Raw genomic sequence first — 22531 nt, 5'->3', positions numbered from 1 at the left:
CCGGTAGTTACGCCTGCCCAAATTACCCAACAATGGTCACTGAACCTTTACCATTTATAATTCATGTCGCTCTTAATAGTTCTAATATATCAGATGACTCTTGCACCGAAATTGAAGTTGCTTGTATTGGCGAAGTGCAAAGTGAAAAGGATGACGAAGAACAGATTAAGGAGGACAAAGTATCTCAGACTGTGACAAAATCCGAACTCCTTAAAATTCCAAAATATAATCCTGAAGAGGACACTCTAGTGGTTGACATAGAAGGTATAGATTCCGATATTGATAATCTTTGTGTTGACAACTTAGAAGCCTCTGTTTTGTCTACACCTTCGATTTTTTTTCCAACTGATTTAAATTCGAAACAGTTGAACCTGAATCAATTTTCAGTTTCTCCGATTTCATTTGATGAAACGGAGGAGACCCCTAAGAATGTTAAAATCAAATCAAAAGAAAATGCTAAAACAGCAGACAAACCACATACAATTTCAAAAAATGATTGCACAGAAGATAATACTGTGACTGATAAAGATGATTTGTCAGGTGGTGTATTAATTAAACATACGAAACTGTGTTATCCTCTGTGTATATGTGATCATCTGGGAAAAGAGAATGCGAATGTTAGAAAGGATTCAGAAGTACCATCTCAGAAAATAGAAACAGAAACTTCTGTAAGTAAAGAAAATAACAATGGATTAGATAATGGAAGATTTGCTACTGATGTCGCTCAAGGCAACACATTACTTAAATGTCCCGCCTCTCAATTTATTGATGAAAGTGAAAAACAGGAAAGTAATATTTCAGAATATGGACTGTGTGTGCCAACAAAACAATTTGTTGATGATTTTCAAAGCCTGATTGTGCGTTTAGTACATCTTTGGCGCACATGTCAGAAATGCAAATATATCCCACTTTACAAATTTCAACAGTACACACTTTGGAAAGAGTCTTTAGTCAAGACGATGACAAGTATTGCAGATGACGCTGTAACAGAGAGTTCTTCTGAAAGTAAGGATGAAATTATTGAAAAGGAAACATTATCAGACGTAAGCCAAGGAGAAACTGCATTACAGTCGAAGCCCACGAATTTCGAAACAGACGTTTGTGCTAATAAAGATGAATGTATTGAAAACAAGAAGAAAACCAGGACATTTGAAGGACAAGATGCCCACCCAAAATCAAAACGAAGACGCTTGAATGAAGAACTTAACACAGAACAGACAGAGGACCAGAGACCAATGGAAATACAGGGAAATTTAGCCACGAATAATGGAAACAAGCGTGAATACTCAGATATTCGGTTAGATTAGATTTCATTCTAATGTATATTATTAACAATTTATAGTTTATATATATATATATATATATATATATATATATATATATATATATATATATATATATATATATATATTTTGAAGTAAGATGTATCGGTAATTTTCTTAAAGATGTCTGCAATTTTCTGAGTTCGGTACAAAACCAAAGATAATTGGATGGTTCTCTTTCTTCTATAAGATTACACACACACACACACACATATATATATATATATATATATATATATATATATATATATATATATATATAAGGGTGCACCATTTATAATGTCTAACTGTGATAACGGAGAAACTAAAAGAGGAAGAAAGGTGAAACTTTACACGAAGCAACTATAAGAAGGGGGACATCTTTGCAAGTATTAAACAGAGAACTCAACAAATAGTGTTGCCACCCCAATGTAAAAGTGTGTTTTTAATGGTACTACGAGGGATTATTATATATTTCAAATCAACATGTTAAACGAAAGCTTAAAATAACACAGTTATTATTCAGTGTTGCAAACTAACGATGTTATAATATCACAAACATTCAGAGTTTGAAAGCCTCTATCTCACATACCACACAATGGAGATGAACAGGATAGTGCACATCGAAAATATCTCTGTGTTGAGTACTATGGTCATCATGTGACTTTCTTGAATGAACACGAACGAAGTTACCAGGGTTTGAAAATTTCTCTTTTTGAAGGCTTTATTTCGAAAATGCAGTTAGATAAGTATCATATGTAGTTACTTTATAAATAATGGACGTACAAATTATTTTGCCGTTTACAGCACTTTCAAACCATTCCGGAGATATGATTATCAATACTAAAGTTTGCAACACTGCTTTAATCGTGTAATGGAGAGAACTTGTTGTAACTGCAGCTACTAAAAGTTATTGTTGTAATGCTATAAAAGAGAAGTAAAAGCAGCAATCATTTTAAGTATTTTCCACAAATATGCCATTTTAAGCAGTGTGTGATAGAGGCTTCCAAACTTTGGATGTTTTTGATACTATAAAATACTTAGTTTGCAACACTGATTAATAACTGTGGTATTTTAAGTTTTCGTTTCACATGTTGATTTAAAATATTAATAATCTGATATAGTGGCATTTAAAACATACTTTATAGGGGGTTGGCAACACTGTATGTTCAGTATTTCTGTTTAATACGTGCAAAGATGTTCCCCTCCTTATAGTTGCTTCTTGCGAGGTTTCGCTCTTCTTCCTCTTTCGTTTTCTTCGTTATCACGGCTGGACATTATAAATAGTGCACCCTGTATATACGTATATGAATGAAACTGTTTTGATACTGTTTACAGCATTACTTCATACTACATTTTTTTTTAAATTGTTCATATTTTTCCTGGAATGTGAAACTTTGGTAGAACTGACAAGATGAAAAGCATTTTTATCTCAGAAACATATTCAAAATATTGCTTAGAATGTGAACATAGCAAACGGTTCAAGATACGTATTTCAATTTCCAAATACGTACACTTGGTATCTGGTGAAGACCATTTGTAATAATAAGCTTTCTTTACTCACTTTGGTAATCAATTAGAAATGTTCCTGTAAAGAAACTGGAATAACCTATTTTGGAAATATTATAATAAATATCAGTTTTGTACTACAGTATCAATTACACTACATATTAAAGAAAAAACATTTTATACTTTTCGTTCAATATATTAGAATAATTTTAAGGCAATCTGTTATCATTTTGTGGAGACAGCTTTCATACAAAAGTGTATGATTACGAATGACAAATAACAATACATTTTTGAGTGTTATAACGATTTCGCTAAATTTGGAAGTAATATCACCGGTATGTTCGTAAAATTAAAACACTCAGAGATAATAGTTATAAGTATTCTCAAGTTTAGCATAAAATTATTACATATTTCCTATCTTATGCACATACCACTGGATACTTAAATGATTATGTACAGCGGGGGACACTTCTAAATGGTACACTTAGCCGTAAATCTCCATATGGCTGTACCATTTAGAAGTGTCCCCCGCTGTACAAGAAAATTCTTACTGTTAAATAAGACGACAACAGGTTGTGAATCCATACATGTTGATGATGTTCACTAGTGATGAACCTCACCACAACTCTGTTTTGGACTATAGAATTTTCTAAATATTGATAAGCTACTGTTTAAAGCTTTAGTGCTACTTTATATCCGTTGTGGTTTCAGTCAAAGTTTAAACATACTATCAAATTCATCAAATAATCCTAACGATGTAAAAAATAGTAAAACAGGAGATTACATTGTCATTAAAATATCTCCAGAGTACTAGTGAAAAGTTCTAACGATGTATTAAACCATGTAACAATAGACAACACAGAAGGTTGTTTGCTTTATATCTGACCATTTTTAACGGGTACTCACCTTAAGAGATACCGCGCTGTCACCACCGATCATCTTCTATGGGACCCCCAGCATTGTGGAATATCACACATAATCGCAGTTTCCATCCCCCAGCATTGTGGAATATCACACATAATCGCAGTTTCCATTGTGGGAAGCTCCGGCGAAGGACAGGTGTGGACATTCTTTCTCATTCCTCCCAGCACACTTTTCATAGACCATCCAGGGTGCGCGGGCAGCGATGTTGAAGAGTACAAATGCGCAAAAGTCCATTGGATTGGCATCTGGTCTTCTCACAGGAATGTCTTCAAACGGAATGACACCAATTCCTAATGTTTCTGCTATTTCCTGATAGAAACGCAGTGGTGTTCTGATGGTATGATTCGAAGCCTTGTCCATATGGATCATCACCTGGTTCACGTCCATTCCATACACTTGTGGAATGTCTCTCAGATAGATAAGTGTCAGAATATATTCTTGAAAGTATCTTGCACTCATCTTCACGTTTTTGTCTACCTTGCGTATCATCAACTTACCCTTATATACGAATTTCGTAACAAACATAAAGCCACGAGAGAAACTTTCCCTGCACTGGCGAAGAAGGTTGCTGCGTCCCTTCCAGCCGCCGTCAATGTCATGGTATATGCCCGCCCGAATGTTACTACCAGAAGTGAATTGGACATATGATTCATCCATTTGACAACTTTCTTCCGTTTGGAACCCACCAGGTACATTTCATACAGTTTCCTGCAGTATGTCTTACGTTCGGCAATGTGACGGGGTAGCAAGTAGTGTACACGGGCCTTTCGCACATACTTCAACCTGAGGTGCTTGCGAATTGTTTTGTTTACAGTTGATGATGCGACGTGAAATCTTCGGCTCATATCGGGTTGCGTCGGAGGATTTTCTTGGCACGCCAATAGACGGATCTGGTATCATTTTGCTTCAAACCCTTCTTCTGGTGGTTTTCGTGGGTGAATATTTCACAAGGGGAGCCTGTTGTGCGTAACGAGCCAGAACAGCTTTCGCAGTAGTCACTCCGAGTGTTAACCCATTCTTCCTACACTATTTCAGAATATGGACGCTCGAAAACTTAACATGGAAAAGGGCCATTACGTAACCCTCCCAATACCAGTTGATTTTGGGCGCAATTTGATAACACTCACGCACCTACATTGTCAGACACAACACTGATCCTACCAGCAAACCCATAGTTCAAGCATGATACGCCAGGTGGCAACACCGAATCGAACATGGTGGGATATACAGCGAAAAACTTTCTGTATACCCAGAATCTCAATTTTTTGTGAATTTCATAGGAATATTCGATACTTCAGTGGTGTCAAACAGAAACAACTAAATGTTTATGTAGTAAAACATTAAAACTATGTTACAAACAAATCCCTAAGAACTCAAATAACTCAAACACTCGATATTTTTCCTCAAATTATAGAAACAATGAAACTGGAAATTAAACGAAGATCAATTTAACCAGTTTGTCGTTTTTATTTTAAGATATTTCCTATGAAATTCAATTTCAGAAGAGTGATTAAAAAAATAGAATTATCCTTTACTATTCCCAGTACGTAAACAAAATTGTAAAGTTTAATGTTGATGATAACTTGTGAATTGTCTAGTTTCCTTCCAATACAATGTATGTCTGAATAAATTTTGGAACTATATTCATTTTAAAAATATGCATGAAGTTTCAAATTCAATAAATGAAGTTTCAAATTTAAAAGACTTGTAAAGAAAGTAATCATGATATAATTAGTGCTTTTATGACCTAATTTTGTAGTATTTAAAAGACTAATGATTTCTTAAAAATTTTCTTCAAATTTAAGACTTTCTGTATTATATTTTGTATCCAAAATACATGCTAATAAAAGTGTATCTTAAGTTAATTTTCTTTGTGATTTTTCATAATAAGTAATAAGATACGATAATGTAAAGGACCATCATGTCCTCAATTTAGTTAAGAAACGTTTATTTATATATTTATTTATTTATTTATTCTGACAGCTTTGAACCAAATTAATCTTCACAAATTTACGGTTATCATTTAGTGTGGTTCGGTGTAAAAACATGACTATATGTTTAAGTAGAATGATGCTTAATAATCACTAAAAACATCCTAAACACAGCTTTCGACATACGTATGCAAAAATATCCATGAATCCAAACACATCCTAAGAATAGATATAATAAAGATGACATTTCAATAGGAGATAGACTGATTAGGTGTATACGGTTTGCAGATGATATGACACTTGTTGCAGAATCTGAAGAGAGTTGAGTTGATTTTGAGTTTAAAGTCCCGTTCACCAGCGAGGCTATATGAGACGTAGACCTACTGATTAACGTGGAATCCGAACCACATGAGAGAATCTGAAGAGAAAATCAATAACATGTTAGAAAACTTGAGGAAGAGCTGTGAAGAATATGGGATGAAAATAAATGAAGCGCTTAGAGGATAAACGTGTTATGTAACAAATTAAATATAACGGGCAAATTGACTTTCCCAACTTTGTCCGTTAACATACCGGCTTCGCCGTTTCCAAATATCTGCACTCAGACGAGAACTCACTAAATCATGTGTTACGTAGCATGTTTAAAATATAACACGTGCATAAAAAGCCAGAATGCAACGTTTCAAAAAATGTAACATAACACCTTTATCATCTAAGCGCTTCAAATGTTGGAAAGACAAAAGCCATGGTGATTGGAACGAAGAGGTTGGTGTCAAATATAGAAGTAGGAGGGGAGAAAATAGAAAAAGTATCTAGTTTTTGATACTTGAATAGTATTATCAGTGGTGATATTAAGTGTGAACGTGAAATAAAAGCAACGATAGGAATGGCGAAAGAAGACTTTAGGAGAGTAACAAACTATTCTATGGGAACTGTGAAACTGTAAGAATAAAAACAATGGAAGCAAACGAGAGAACTCGAAAAGAAAAGTATTAATGCAGAATAATCTATTATAAACTTGCATGTCCAAAATCTAATTAAGAAATCTTTAGCCAGAGGTAAGCACCCTCCACACTTTACATCAACTTTCAGTACGAAGGTTCATTCTACTTTCGTAGCTAGGAATTGCTCCAAAATTATGTTGTCTATGTATATACGAGGTGTTTTAAAACAACACCAACAACATTTGGGAGGTGATTCCTGAGACCAAGATAAGATAGAAAATATAGACCAACCTGGGTGCAAAAATGCTTCCTTTCGGACTTGTAAGCTGGCTAAAACATGAAAAAATGAACTTTAAAAGTCCATAACTCCAAAACTAGGGGACCTACCGTAGTCTGATCAAGACTTCACTTAGGAACTAATATGTGCACTTACCAAAAACACATCTTTTAGAATCTTAAAATACTCACGAAACATTTTTTTATTGAGGGAGTTTGGCTACGGACATATAATTTGAAGTACTCATCAACTACCTCTATAAAAATTGTTCTGAAAGTACCGTAGGATTCTGAAACTTGGATATTTAGATAGGGCATATACTAGTTCCTAAGTGAAGTCTTGACTCGATTAGGTAGGTCCCATAGTTTCGGAACTATGGGCCTTTGAAGTTAATTTTTTCATGTTTTCTGCAACCTATAACCGAAAGGAAGCATTTGTGCACTCCGGTTCGTCTATATTTTTGTCTTATCTTGGTGTCAGGAATCACCTCCCAAACGTTGTCGATGTTTTTGAAACATCCTGTATATATACAGGGTGGGATGGTTTTATCATCTCACTTTGACGGTGCAACTTCGGGGAAGGGGTATATTTAAAGATGATTTAAAAAAAATGACAGGCATGAGAGGCTCTGCATTATTATTATTGCAAAATCTAGGGGCTACCTTCCCTGCATAACTGTTGGGATCACTGGGAATTCGAAAGGAATTATTAGAATACATATGTGCCTCATTGTACTTGAGACATGTTCGGGTCTGATTGAGATACGTGAAAAAAAAAAAACTTTTGTCCATTGATGACAACAAAAGATGGGATAGGTTGTTTACTTCCATGCGTATTCATTTACGTCCAGTTCGTATAGAATAAGCATGATCAACAAAATATAGTTCATTAGAAAATTTAGATATGACACCATAATGCCCAAGAACTTTCCTAATTTCAAAAGCGTAAATTTCTATTGGCGTACAAAGCAACTTAACTGTTATAATTTGCACATTAGTCCACAAAACTGGTACTGCATGCTTCTCATTTGTTCAATATAATACACAGTTCCACCAAAAGCAAGCAAAACGTTTTCAACAGGGGTCTTGAGTACGAAGTTTCACATACAAGAACTTATGATAAACATTCATTTCTGTACTGAAGACATTATCAACAGAGAACTTGAAATTATCACTAGGCCAGTGATGTAAATTCAAGATACTTGGTTGCTGCGAAACATTACCAAAATCATATTTTAAGGTGTTTACCTTTTCTCACGATATGGTTCATTTAACTAATTCAGACACAAAATAAAAAAAAAGAACGAAGAAATGGGAAATCTGATTGACAAGAAAGTAACGTTGAAGGTAAATACGTCGAGGTTTATGGCAAAGAGCGAAGATACGCCTATACACTTCAACAAGCAAACACAGTATGCCACTAAGATAATATCTTTAGCTTTTATTTATAAGCTAATTAGTACAGGGATAGAAGCAGACAAAGCGTTACATACATGTAAAAATAAAATGTTTTTCAAAAGCTCACCGAAACATTTTGTTTACAGTAGGACAACTACCATGATTACGTTAAAGATTTTTTTAAATGCAAAATACTTGTGTTTATGAACAAGTGATAGGCGTTAACGGATTGTGTGAGATATGTTAGGTAAATGTGCTAATAGTAAGGACCTGGCGTGGTTAAAATATACGTTTGTCTGAACGACGAACCAAATAACAACATTGCTTTAGTAGTAGGATAATAGTTAAAATCAGGATAAGAGATTAAATTGGTGGCATGGAAAGACAAAGGGTCAGGACTGCATATTTTGCTTAACAATTCACACTTCTGTCAAATATCTGTTATATTGTTACGATTTTCTAATCTATGACTAAGAGTATTAACCTGGAGGCATGTACAGGGTGACACAAAAAACGAGATTTCTTTAACAATCCAATAAAACCAAGAATGATGCAGGAAAAACATTTTATTCATAGTGATACAAACCTTAAAATTTGCCATGTAAGAAACATTCATGGAATTTATCATTTCTTAAAAGTAACGTCCTTTAGATGGCGTCCTCCTGTACGAATGCATGCTTGAAATCTGCTTTTGAGGCTCATCATTGTCCGCTGCAACATCTCAGCTGAAATACTGTGTTTCATTTCTTGTTGGTTGGTTTCTTCTTTAAGGCAGACCCAGTCTTTTCAAAGTTATTGATCAATCTTTTGATGGAACAGTACCATGACGTCCTAAGTAGTAAAAACGTCGGAACTTTCCCTGCAGAGCTTCCAAACTATCATTGTTTTATAAAACATTTTTACGGCTAACGAACGCTGTTGCCCGTTTCACTGAGCCATTATTACTAGAGTACGTTTGTTTTATCTTGGCACGCTTCCCACCTAAAGGATGGATCTGTCTGCAACGCGTTCTTGCCACGCTACGGTTAAGTTGAGAGTTAGAATACGCTAGGAAACAGCAAAACGACACAGCACTCACAAATCACTATAACACACTTGTTTGCGTGTGGCAACTAAGCACTTCAAATACCCGCCAAATAGCAATGCCCTTATTTGATGGGCTTGCTGACAACTAACGTCACCTACACGACAAAGCCAATAAGACGTCGGATTAAAGCGTTCACGTGAGTGCTAGCAGAAAATCTTTGAAAGCCAACCAAGTGCATTGCTGGGAAGTGTGCCAAGATAAAACAAACGTACTCTAAAAGAGCAAAGTGTTTACTTGCTCAAGGTCACTGTCCCGCAGTGCTGCCACCTGCTCACGGCTGCCAATGCGCATTTTAAAAATTCCCGTTATTCTGTGTCACCCTGATTACACGAGTTATCAGTATTAATACTCAAGTTAAACAAGGGAATATCGTTTCACAGTGTGAAACTAAGAAAGAACAGAACTGTGAAACTAAAAAATCTATACTGTTGAATCTATATTATAACAATTATTTTTAAATTGTTTTCTACATGGTACCCCCCCCCCCAAAAAAAAACTAAGAATTGAAATCTTAAGTCGAAATCTATATTCTTGGATATACAGGGATAGACAAAAAAAAATCCAAAAACACTTCATACATGACACGTAAGTTTGGCCCTCCACTGTAGAACACGTGTTGAGGTTGCCGATCGTTTTTCTCTTTTTTGTTTTGTTTTTAGTGTGTCATGTGGAAATTCCTCTTCCTACAGCAGTAACCAGTTCAACTGTGAGTGTCGTGGTATGAAAGTGGTGCGGTAAAATGGACGATCTGACAGACTTCCGAAGAGGTATGACCGTTGGTGCCCGTTTGGTTGGAGCTTCAGTGGCAACAGTGGCGAACATTGTGGGAGTATCGAAAGGCACTGTGTCCAATGTCACTTTAGAATTTAAGTACTTCCTCAATATTTGCAATATCAATGTGATTTTGGTGTCTAACTCTTTATAATTCAGCGCAGAATATTAAAATGACAATAACTCAAAATCTTACTTCCCAAACGAAACTTTTTTTTTTTTTTTTTTGCTTTCCGCATCACATATTTGCAACAGAATGTAAAATCCAGAATAGTTCAAGCGAAGAAGAGGTCATTCGAAGGAAAACAAAAGCTTGAACCCGAAATATTGATATAGAACTTTAAGAAGAGGTTGCTGAAAGTATATGCATGGAGTGTAGCGTTATATGGATGTGAGGCATGAATTCAAATAGAAGCATTTAAAAGCAGATAATGAAAACATTCAAACTGTGATGTTATAGTAGTCTGTGACTAGCTGGGGGCTCCGACGCAGACCCCCACGTTTGCTCGGCCTACGGTCTCGCAACCTCTTAAACCCACAATTCTACCGAATGTCAAATTTCTTTTTTGTATCTCAACTACCTCAAAGAGAAGATTTTGTTTCCCAAGAAAACGCCCATTTAAATAATAATGAGACTTTTCATTTCCCTTTCAGAAGCCCTAACAATATTCACTTTTAGCAACTTTCCTGTGGGTTACTCCCAGAAGGATACAATCATTCCAAATTTTATCATTGCAGCACTAAAGAAACTGCCTAAATATTTTGGGGTGTAGAAGATGTCCCATATGAATAACAGGGGAAAGATTTTTCAGTTCCCCATAAAACCACTCTAAAGTTGGATTTTTTAATTTTTATTTTCAGTGATTTTGTTAAATAATCCTATGAAAAAGATACAACTGTACAGAATTTCAAGTTTTTATTCCAATTTTAAATACCTGAAATATGAGATAATAGGACCCCCCCCCAAAAAAAACATTTAAATAAGATGAGAAAGTTTTTTTCATCCTCCCTTTAGACCCCTAAAAATTAAAAATATTCAACTTTGCTGTGGGTTAGCCCCGAAAAGCTACAAATATTTCAAATTCAAATATTGTAGCCCTGCAGCAAGTGCCCATTAATTTTTGGGTGTAGAAAATGCCCCATATAAATAACATGGGAAAGATTTTTCAGTTCCTCATAAAACCACTCTACGTTGGAAATTTTTACTTTTAGTGATTTTATATAAAATGTACAAGAATACCGAATTTCAAGTTTTTATTCCAATTTTAAGCATATAGAACATGAAATAATAGGTCTAAAAAGAGACCATTTACATGGGGAATTCTTCTTCTTCCCTTTAGACCACCTAAAACTTAAAAATATTCACTTTTGGCAATTTTCCTGTATGTTAGTCTCAAAAAGCTACAACCATGCCAAATATCAACTTTCCACGTCAACTGGAAGTATTCCTAATTTTTATGTGAATGAGTTCATGTAGTTTGATATACAGTTAGGAAGGAAATACTAGATGGATGGATAAGGTATTAAATGAATCTGTAATTGAAATTGTAGGGAAAAAGATAGTACACTGGAGAATATTTCAAGATAGGACATAAGATGGTCGGGTACACTATGAAACAAGGCGGAATCATGCTGTTAGGTAAGGAAGAAAAAGCAGACCGTGATTGAAATACGAGTGTACGGGTGGAATAGTACAAGATAGAGGATTGATTGATTTTTGAGGTTAGCGTCCCTTTCAGCAGTGAGGCTATTTGAGACCTGGATCTACTGATTAACGTGGAATCCGAACTATATGAGCTCCCGCCGGGAATCGAATATCGGTCTTCCATGCCAAAGGCGCGTACGCTAACCATTTAGCCACGAGGGAGCTCGTACAAGATATAGGAATGACAGGTACATGGATATGTAATATCTGGATCAGGATAAGGTAGAGTTTAAAGGTGCGTGAAAGCAATTAAAAGATTGGTGACCTGAGGAGAATATATATGCGTCTATAAATATAGTTTAAGCAATTGAAACCCAAAACGGACATGGATAACACACAAGTTAGTACAAGTTTTCTGTAAGAACTTTCGCTAAATGTCTCATCAGATAAGGGTGGAAAATGTTAGAATTAAGAGAATAGTTATAGAGATATCAGTTGCATATCATTATTATTAAGTTATATTTTATATTCCTTTTTTATTATTTTACACAATTATACATACATAAATTTCTTTCTCATCTACTATTCCCTTTTCTTGTATTCAAGCCGCTTAATCCCTATCTTTCTCTATTAAACTCTTTCCATTTTCAATCTAGTAACGATATTAATTTGTTCTACATTCCGAGATGACATCCAGCTGGATGCTTCATCGATAAACTAACTAGCTCCGTGGCCTATGGAACCCCGAGGTTCAATACCGCGTTCACAAAAGCTCTCCATTGACTTCTATCCTTAGCCAAGTGGATCCAGTTTCTACTTTATATTCCTATTTCTGCTAGATCCATCTTAATATTGTTTCCGCATCTGTGATTAGATGTTCCTAATGGTCGTTTCCCGATTGCATTTGTACTTAAATCTTTGTAAGCGTTCTTACTTTCTTCCATTCTGGCTGCATGCCCTGCCCACCTAAGCCTCCTAGATTTGATAAATCTAACAATGTTTGGTAAACCGTATAAATTATGCAGTTCCTCGTTATGAAGTTTCCGCCATTCCCCATTCTCGTTCCTATTAGGTCTGAATATTCGTCTCAGGATCTTGTTCTCAAATACCTTCAGTCTGCGTTCTTCTCTCAGAGTAAGCGACCATGTTTCGCAACCATACTGAACAAGAGGCATGACTATCGTTTTATATATTTGAAGATTCAAATTCCTAGACAGAATTCAAGGCGACAAGAGATTTTGAACTGAATAATAACACGAATTCCCTGCTTTCGGTCGATATTTAATTTCTTCGTGGATATGGCTTTTGTCTGTTAATATTGATTCTAGATATTTGAAAGTATTATTTGAAAATCAAACAAACTAGTGATTCACGTAGCGCTTTGTCAGTCTGTTCAAAAAATTACTAAGAATGGTTACTATTCTAATTATACGAGGGAAATTCGGAAAGTAACTTCCTATTGGTTAAAAGGAAACACCAAATTTATTATACACATATGAAAACTAGTTGTTTGCTCTATTTTTCAACATAGTTTCCTTAAAAATTCAAGCACTTATCATATCTCTGGATTAGCTTAAAAATTAAATCAGCATAAAAATCTACCGCCTCTTCCTTGAGCCAGCCTGCAATCGCATGTTTCGGCTCCTCATCATCACCAAAGTGCTGAGATCTAGGTCACTTCTTCATATGCATAAGAAGATGATAACCGTTGGGTAACAAGTCTGGGCTGTAAAGCAGATGATTGAAAATGCTCCACTTGTTCATCAGTGACCACTGATGGCCTGTCACTCCTCTCTTCGTCATGAATATTTCTTCGTCCACCTTTAAATGAACGAACCCATTCACAAACAACTCCTTTATTCATCACACCTGGTACACACATGGCAGAAAGTTCCCTATGAACAGCAGCTGCCAAATATTATTTTGCCGTAAGAAAACATAACAGCTCACACCTCGTACTTGGCGTGGTTTTCCATTGCAGTATACATTTTGAGACGCTATAAACGTGGAACTAGTGATCAGACATCCTTCGGTCTACCACGGCTGGATGCAGACTAATCTACAGCGCACGTTTGTGCAAAGATGGCATTGCTGCTCCCACTACTTCACGCACAGTGACCAATTGGAGGTTACTTTCCGAACGCGTTTCGTATTTTATTGTTCGACAGCAACCTCTTGAACACAAACACGGGTACCTGACACTTTGGAAGAAAGTAACATCAAGAATTTTTAAATTCCTCACAATGCTATCTGTATTTTTACAGTCTTGTTCGAAAAAACTGTGGCCACCCTCCAAAATTTAAAAGACCATATTCTTGCAACCGTACACAGAAAATTCTAACACTACAGCTCTCAACTTGCCAAAGAATTTTCACTTTTGTTTTATTTTATTCCAATTATAGGTAAGAGTACAGGCCTTTTCTAAGAGAAGTAGGTGACCAGGTTTTCTTGAACAAGAATGTACTGTATATTATATGGTAATTTAATGGAACCGATCGTTTCTCACATCATATCCTGCATAGGAGCAAACATAATTAAGTTCAAAGAGTAACTAGTTGTGAATGGTAGGAGAACCTTGCCAAAACGAACTTGAAAAGAATTATTTTTTTCGAGAGTTATATGAAATTGTATATTAAATTTATTTGATTAAATTCAATTGATAAGACACTTACATATTTGGAACCTACGTATTAGGGGATTTATTGAATTAGCTATATTGAGCTGTCATTTTTCATCACTGTATATATACTGAAAATGCAGATATAACCAGTGGCCACCTGTTACTATTTGGTGCCAAAATGATTACCATCCTCTTAGGTATTGATCAATACCAATAAGATCTCTCTATGACTTACGGTTCCCGAGATACGGCCCCTTAAATCTTCCGAAATCGGAACTTCTTTGGTCAATATCTCGGGAACGGTAACAGTGGCGCGAAAAATTCCATCAATTCTTTAAGATAGCTTTGATGCTCTATCGAATGAACGGCTCAAAATTGAAAACTTAGCAAATAACAGAGACACACATGCATATAGACATAGAAAATTCAGTAACGAACTTTTAAAGTTCGTTGAAAAATGAATAATTTGGCGGCAAAACAGATCTTAACACTCTATGGTCTAACATGCCGGTGCGTTAACCATTACACTCCTGATTTCACTTAGTAAAAGAACAATTACTTTCACTCTTGGCGTTGGTATTCAGACCACGTGGACTATGTCACTCCCCTGTTGTACTCGGGCAACTAATATCCATAATATTGAGCACTTACTACGATTGAATTAGATGTATGATAAACGAAACAAGAAACCAATTTAACCCTTAAAGTCCTTGAACTATACAGACACTGATTTGTCCAAGCACAACAGGGACTATTGCACATCTTATGCGATGTTAATTTTCTAACACTGAGCTTAGGAGTGAATTTCGAGTAGTCAGGAAATGGAGTGTGTAACGGATTCTTAAACGCACTAGATTGGTAAGTCGGAGATCTGGATTCATTCGCGGTCGTACTTTTCTTACTATTTAAATTTCCTATCTCGTGTATTTATCTATGAATGTGTTAATTGTTTGAGATTAAAGTACAGAATACTAACTAACTAACTAACTCTATGGCCTATGGAACCCGGAGGTTCAATGTCGCGTTCAGAAAAGCACTCCACTGACTTCTGCCTTTAGCCGACTGGATCCAGTTTCTACTTAGTATTCCTATTTCTGCGAGATCCATCTTAATATTGACCTTCCATCTGCGCCTAGGTCTTCCTAATGGTCGTTTTCGTATTGGAATTCCAGTCAAAACTTTGAAAGCATTACATTTTTCTTCCATCCTGGTTATATGGCTTGCCCACCTGAGCTCCCTAGATTCGATTAACCTAACAATGTTTGGTAAACGGTATAAATTATGCAGTTCACAGAATACTTACCTATGTAAACAACAAATGAAATGAAATCTTTGAGATTATGTCCTTTAGCCTAAAGGAAGTGAATGATAATGGAAGAATTGGTGGAATGAGAAAGTGGGAGGAAACGGGAATACCGCGAGAAAACCCACGAACACGATGTTCCTCACAAACTTACTTGGTAGGGCATCGAACCAGGGATCTTACGCACCAGAGGTAAGTGCTCTACCACTGAACCATCGTGCCCTCAACAAAATGAATAACCTGTAAAGTAAATATACTCAAATTATCAACAAAATGATTTAAGCACACACGAATATGACAGTTGATTATTCAATAAGCTGCTAAAATAGGGGGAATGATAACATGAACAGTTTTTGGGGTGCGGTGTTCCAAGCAACTTTCAACGAAAGCGTATTACAAAACTCAAAACGGTTTCCAAAAACGAACTAACTATAATGTATTCTGGTTTAAGCAATAAGTTATTTAATTCTAAAGTGTGGGATGTGTATTGAAGACTTCTAAGCATTTTGCATAGGACCAGCACATACATCAATGCTTGACAAATATCATTAATTAATAAAAATCTCTGACGAACATTTATTTTAAGAAGTACAATGTTAAGGATGAGAAAAACAGTAACTTTTTTTCAGTAACAGATGAATTACTAAATGAAGTGAATAAAAAGATACAGTAAAAAATGTAAATAATTCAAAACAGAGAGAATTAATCCATATGTGACAAAGGACTTTCAACATCTTCAAAATATTGCAAATAATGTTAATAATTTCAGTTCAAAATATTTCCTGAAGTGTGCGAAACAGCTTTAATTAATTTCCAAAAGTAGAAAGTAATAGCAAACCTGTAATTTGTGGACTTACCAAGTGACAGACATCAATACATGTCTTTCTCGAATTTCATTTTCTTTGGAGACGAAAGTCGAATTTCCGGCACTTTATTTTCTTTGTCACTGTTATCACTATCCTCGGTACTTTGTCTGTGAGGGAAGAAGGATTAGAGCTTTAAATAAAAAATATAACCAAAACTATACGTTTTTACTTGACAAAAATAAATAAATAGACCTGTCAATACAAAACAGGATTGAAATAACACTACTTAAGGAAGTCCATTAATATTTGAAGACTTGAAACTAGAGATGCACGGGCTTGAAGAAGAAAGACTTTCAATAAATCCACGTAATTTTTGACAGAAATTTTAGACTTTTCATGTTTATCAAACAAATAACAGTACATTTAATTTTTCTTTTCCAATTATAACAGGAGAAAACATTTAATCGTTCGACTACCAACGGGAAGGTACTTTGTGCTCACCATAGTATCTTTTTATAATTACATTTTTAATTGTTTCTTGAAAATCGTAAGAAATGCTTTTGCTCAATGTGTTTAGCTAAAGTGAATACCTTACGGTGGTTCAAATTGAATATTAGTCTGTCTCATAAAATTTGTTATTTTAAGTTGGTAGGCACAAAAGTACACATTCCGCTCCCCTCCCCACAAAGTACCCTCCCCCGTTGGTAGGAGATGTGACTGACATTTAGAACTGTCACCCCTAGATGGCAGTATAATAAATAGTTGTTAGTCTTATCCTGTGTAGATTTTTGTGAGAATTTCTATTTTTTTTTTTTTTTTTTTTTGCGAGATAAGTTTAATCTTAACAGGTCGGCACAAAATACCCCCACTTGGTAGTCCGTGTTATAAAAAATATCTAGGTAGTGCAAGGGTTAATTACTGGATTGTGAACAAGAACTGGAAAGATCAAAATCAAACAAAATCAGGCGTTCTATAGGAAAGGAATGTACACTATGTACAATATCGATGGACACTATGGGCTTTCGAAGGAATAACTGTTTAGAAAATACAATAAGTAGGTTTTATTCCACGAAATTATCGTTTACAATTTACGCATAAACTCAAACATACATACATGTATATATGAAAGGCTCGTGAGGAAAACATGGTAAGTGAAAAATGCTAGTTTAAAAATACTGGAAATATATATGTGTGTGTGTGTGTTAAAATACCATCCAATTTAACATTCTACTTCCCTAATAGCAACTATCTCTCTCTCTCTCTCTCTCTCTCGATATATATATATATATATATATATATATATATATATATATAGATAGATAGATAGATAGATAGATAGATAGATAGATAGATATAGATATAGATAGATAGATATAATTCAGACTCATTAGACTATATTCATGACTTCATACCGCTCGAACCACACGACTGCTCTCGATCAAATTTCCTACATAGATGAGATTCTGGCCTGGAATGATTATTATCTTTTCACTTTGACGGTACAACGTAGGGGAAAGGGAGGCACATATATATAAAAGTAAATAAACTTAATAACTCTTGGACAACCAGACTGATTTCAAGCAAATTTGCCACATAGATGAGGTTCGGGCCTACGATGGTTTTTATCATTTCACTTTGACGGTGCAACTTATCGGAGAAGAAGCGGAGATATAAAAATGATGAAAAATCACCGATCTGAGTGTCGAATCCATATTTCTCGGGGTCGCTGAGACGAACAATGACACTTCCGATTCCATTTAAATTCAAATTCAGCCTTACAACTTGGGGAAGGAGAGGGTAAGATATATAAAAATAATTTAAAATGCCAGATATTAGTGCCGAATTCATAGTTTGTTCATTATCGGAACTAGAATTGCACGTAGATCACCGTCAGTCTGCAAAATTTCTCTCTAGCTATGCAAATTCGTTATCTTCTATGCAAATTTGTCAGTTCACTCAATCATGAAGTAGGAGAGGTCGCGCAGGCATTCATAGAAAGCAACAATAGAGAAGATTGCGCATTCGGGATAAGTAACATATTGTTCGTGAAGGTCATACTAGAGAAAAAGTAATGAGAAAATATGGGATAACTACAGTTTTTCTGTAGAATATCAGATCTTTAGTTAGAAGGTGGCCAGGGGGTTGAATTTCCACCCTGCGACCATCTTCAGCTCCCTTGAAGCTTTTAGTTGTTTATTGGAATGTGCTCCGATGCACGAGGTATGTTTGTTTCAATGCGATTTTGTAAGTTAGGTAAATGCCTATTTCAAGGTTGTTTATTATTTTGATAGCACAATTTATAATTGTGTTTTATAGTACTGATATTAAGTAATGCATTGTACAGTAAGTAGCATATAGTAGTTTTCGCTGTCAGTTGTAACATGTTTCGAGAACATACCTTATATTTTATTAATATCGTAACAAGTTGTTTCTGTAGTAACACAATTGTGCGCTATTTTTACAATCCCGGTAGGACAGATGGAGCAAAATAGGTGTTTTGTGAACCGGTCACCACTAAGAGCAGAATCACTTTAAACAATGATTGCCGGCCTAGTATTATGTACGAGATATCGAATTACACACTGAGTCATTCTTAACAATATTGCTGGATTATTGGCTGTTTTATGCAAGTTTCTTTTTTAATTGCGTGCAAACTATTATTACTTTACTGTATATAAAGATAGTAATTTAATATTGTAGCTACAAAGGAAATGCGAAAATCATGCTATAATAATCTAGGAGAGCCTCTCACCAGTTATACTCCGTATTAGTTGGGTAGTACCTGATCAGTATATCATTTACCACGGTCGCTATTTGCGGAATTCAAGACCAGTTTATTCTACTCCGTTTAAATCATATGCTCCACTCTATAATATGGACTGAAGGTGTTAGATCTACACTGGAAATTCTGTGTCGAATCAAGAATCGATTACAAGATCACAGGTACCGAAAGTAGTCACGTAATTTATTAGAGTATAACACCACACCCACTAACAAAATGTAAATGTTTGAGTTCGCGCGTCATGCTAATCCTAATAATAAACAGTGAGGATGTTACTACTTGCGCTGTCGGATATTAAATATGCAAGAATTTAGTCATTTTAAAATTATTACCACGATTTAATTATAACTTAGAAACTGTATTGGGCGTTTGTGCTGTATCGCCGGATCAGACGCAAATCGAAAGAAAAATACCAGAATGTACTACATTTTTTGGATTAAATTACGTTACATTAAGTTAGGTTAGGTTGGGTTACAATCAGTTGCCTTCAAAACAAAAGTGTAAAATTTACTTTTACAATTTGGAATAGAAAATAATAATTTCCGTATAAATTCGAGGTCCGGGCGTATTGCATAAAAACTACAGTGTAAAAATCAAACCAACTTGTGCTAGGTGGCCACAAAAAAAAAGCACGAATGTTGTTTAACCAAGCAAGTACAGGGCGAAGCTGGTGAGCCAACGTGATAGCATGGGGATGCATCCGAAGGGAGAAGGCGCGTCAGTGATGGTAGGCACGCGAGTAAGTGAGGATAGTGAAAACAAGTGGGTTTTGGCAATGATAAAATTTTCAATAGCATTTGTCATTTTTTCATATTAGTAACGTTCCACTTGTAAATATAAAATACACCTTCTGTATATTGTGTAAAAATACACCGCCGAAGTAGCAAGTTTGGTTATAATTCAATAAAACTCAAATATGATATATCACAACCTTGATATATACGCACCATTTCCGGGTTAAGTTCCAAAGCTAGTAGTCCGTTTCAAGCAAAATTTATAAATTTTACTGGCTAGAAATTGATAATTTGCTTGTTTGTGTGCCTGATAATATGTAAGGCAAGCTGAAGTTTTTTTTTTTTTTTTTTTTTTTATAAGCGGTTATAAACATAGAACTATTTGGCAAGCTGAGGGAACTACTTCGCAGAAGATTACCGCAAGCTTGGATTGTGGAAGACCAACGAGGATTTGTATTCTGAACATAGCTGCAGGTGTACTCCATTTGGTATCCTTGCGCAGAGACGAATAGAGAAATTACACTATTAGCTTTAACAAAATGTGTGAAATCTTCCTTAATCCTACTTATCCCTACCTTATTCTACTCTACCCTATCATACTTTATTATGACCTTTTAAAGCGGTTCTAAAAATTGAATATTTTTAAATTTTCGTACATTTTATTACGCTTTTTGTAGAAAACCAGGCGGACGACCAATTTGGGAATATATGCCCCATTTGCATACTGCCTTTCCCGCCATTAAATCATGAGAAGTGTACAGTACCTCTTCGTCAAATTGTCCCTTTCGCCTCCACGTACAGTGCCGCTTACATCAAAAACAGCCTACAACAAAAAACACTTTCTTAACTTCAACTTCTCTTCCCCTAACTTTCAGTCATTCTTCCTCACCAACCAAAGTAAATTCTCTAATTCACTCGGTATATTTCCTAAAATTGGCCCGGTGATACCCCTGTATTGTTTCAATTTAACTCTTTTAAAATCGACAAAAGCCTTAAACATATTTAGACTTGAGCAATAATATTTATGTACCATATGTTTAGCCGCTTAATAACCTAATTACATATATTTGATGCAGATATGATTTACTGCAACCATTCTCATTGTGTTCATGGATGCAGAACAAGTATACTATTTGGGTTCGCAACTATTTTGATGATATGACACTCTTTGATGATGCAGTGGACCATAGGCTTAGAAGAAAACTAATACTTATAATGATAAGAGGAAATTAAACCTTATAATGCTGTGAAGTATTACAAAACGAAAGAGAATCACCACACTAACCATTATATTTTTAAAGTGTCTTGATAGTAAACTTATTCAAATGGGCTGTTGTATAGCTTTGTGGGGCCAGATTTTTAACTAACTTTTTGCGATTCACATTCGGTTAGGTTAGGTTGATAGCATTTAATTTAGACAGTATTACCTAGCGAGCGTTAGCGAGTGAAGGCGCGTTAGAGCCCACAGGGCACATTGTTTTCTGTCTTCGTTAGTGTTGGCCTCCTATTACTAAACAATTACCCTCAATTGCTTTAAGGGAAAGTATAGAATGTAAGAATCTATTAATTTGTCCCATTCAAACAATTCCTGATTATATCTCAACATCGTTTCCATCACATATTTCCCCATTTACGTACTTTATTTCATTCTCAAAACCTTTTTGCCTCTAAATGCAAATAAAGTTAACGTACCTAAACAATTCATAGTAATCATTTCTTTCCCTCCTCTTCCGACTATCTTTGACGCTTTTAAACGCTTTCATTTTTTCTCCAGTTTGAAATTGGCGTACAGATTCAAATGGAGAGGTTCCTTGTCGTTGTCTCTTTATGGCTACTTGTCCATGCTCTTCTAATTTTCTCATTTTCGGTATTTCTTCACGTGCCCATCCAAGTGATCTTTGATACTCTCTGAAATCTGCATCGTACTTCTCGAGATTTTTCAGTTGCTTGTAAAAAAGACGTCTAACGTTCGACAGACGTTCACTGCAATTGTCTGAGTCCTCGTCTGATGTGTCACTAATTTTCATTTTCTTCATTTGATCCATGCAGTTGTCCATTTTAAAATGACTAATATGAATATTTACTATTCTTGAGATATCATTTAAGGCCAAAAAAAACGAAGAACACTTCCAAATTAACAATAAATAATTTCATAAAAAGTACTAATAACACATATCACACTAAGCGAGTTTACGGGCAAAGATGTTTAAATTTTCAGATGATAAAGTAGACACAGGAAAGTATTTTTATGTTAAGAAGGAGAATGTTTGATATCCCCATACATAGTATTAAAACAATCAGTTATTTCCCTAGTAGTTGTCGTTATATACATATTAAAGTCTATTAATATATTAAATTACATATATTTAAACCATAAAAATTAGTTGATTATTTGCTAGCATAGAATGACAAGGTATAGGCAACCCAACTGGAATATTTCACCCAAAATAATAACTTTTGTTTGCTGCGAAAATATCTTTTTTGAGTCAAAAGAGGACTT

The 22531-nt window shown here is 35.2% G+C and overlaps 1 protein-coding gene across 1 annotated transcript in view; it reads right to left on the bottom strand.

Moving 5' to 3' along the window:
* The window catches only part of LOC145673778 (uncharacterized), a 58375-nt gene extending 36123 nt beyond the window's left edge, over positions 1-22252 (bottom strand). Inside the window, exons 1-2 of the mRNA XM_081743536.1 lie at positions 21724-22252; positions 16567-16682 (exon numbers count right to left, since the gene is read on the bottom strand). Coding sequence (XP_081599662.1) covers positions 16580-16682; positions 21724-22088 — 468 coding nt within the window. The 5' untranslated portion in view covers positions 22089-22252 and the 3' untranslated portion in view covers positions 16567-16579. The remainder of the gene's footprint in view (positions 1-16566; positions 16683-21723) is intronic.
* Between the last annotated feature and the right edge of the window lie 279 nt (positions 22253-22531).

Source organism: Thermobia domestica, chromosome 17, assembly GCF_964235325.1.
Source record: "Thermobia domestica chromosome 17, izTheDome1.hap1.1, whole genome shotgun sequence".
NCBI lineage: Eukaryota > Metazoa > Arthropoda > Insecta > Zygentoma > Lepismatidae > Thermobia > Thermobia domestica.
The sequence above is the reverse complement of the archived record's forward strand: the minus strand, read 5'-3'. Positions and strand labels throughout refer to the sequence as shown.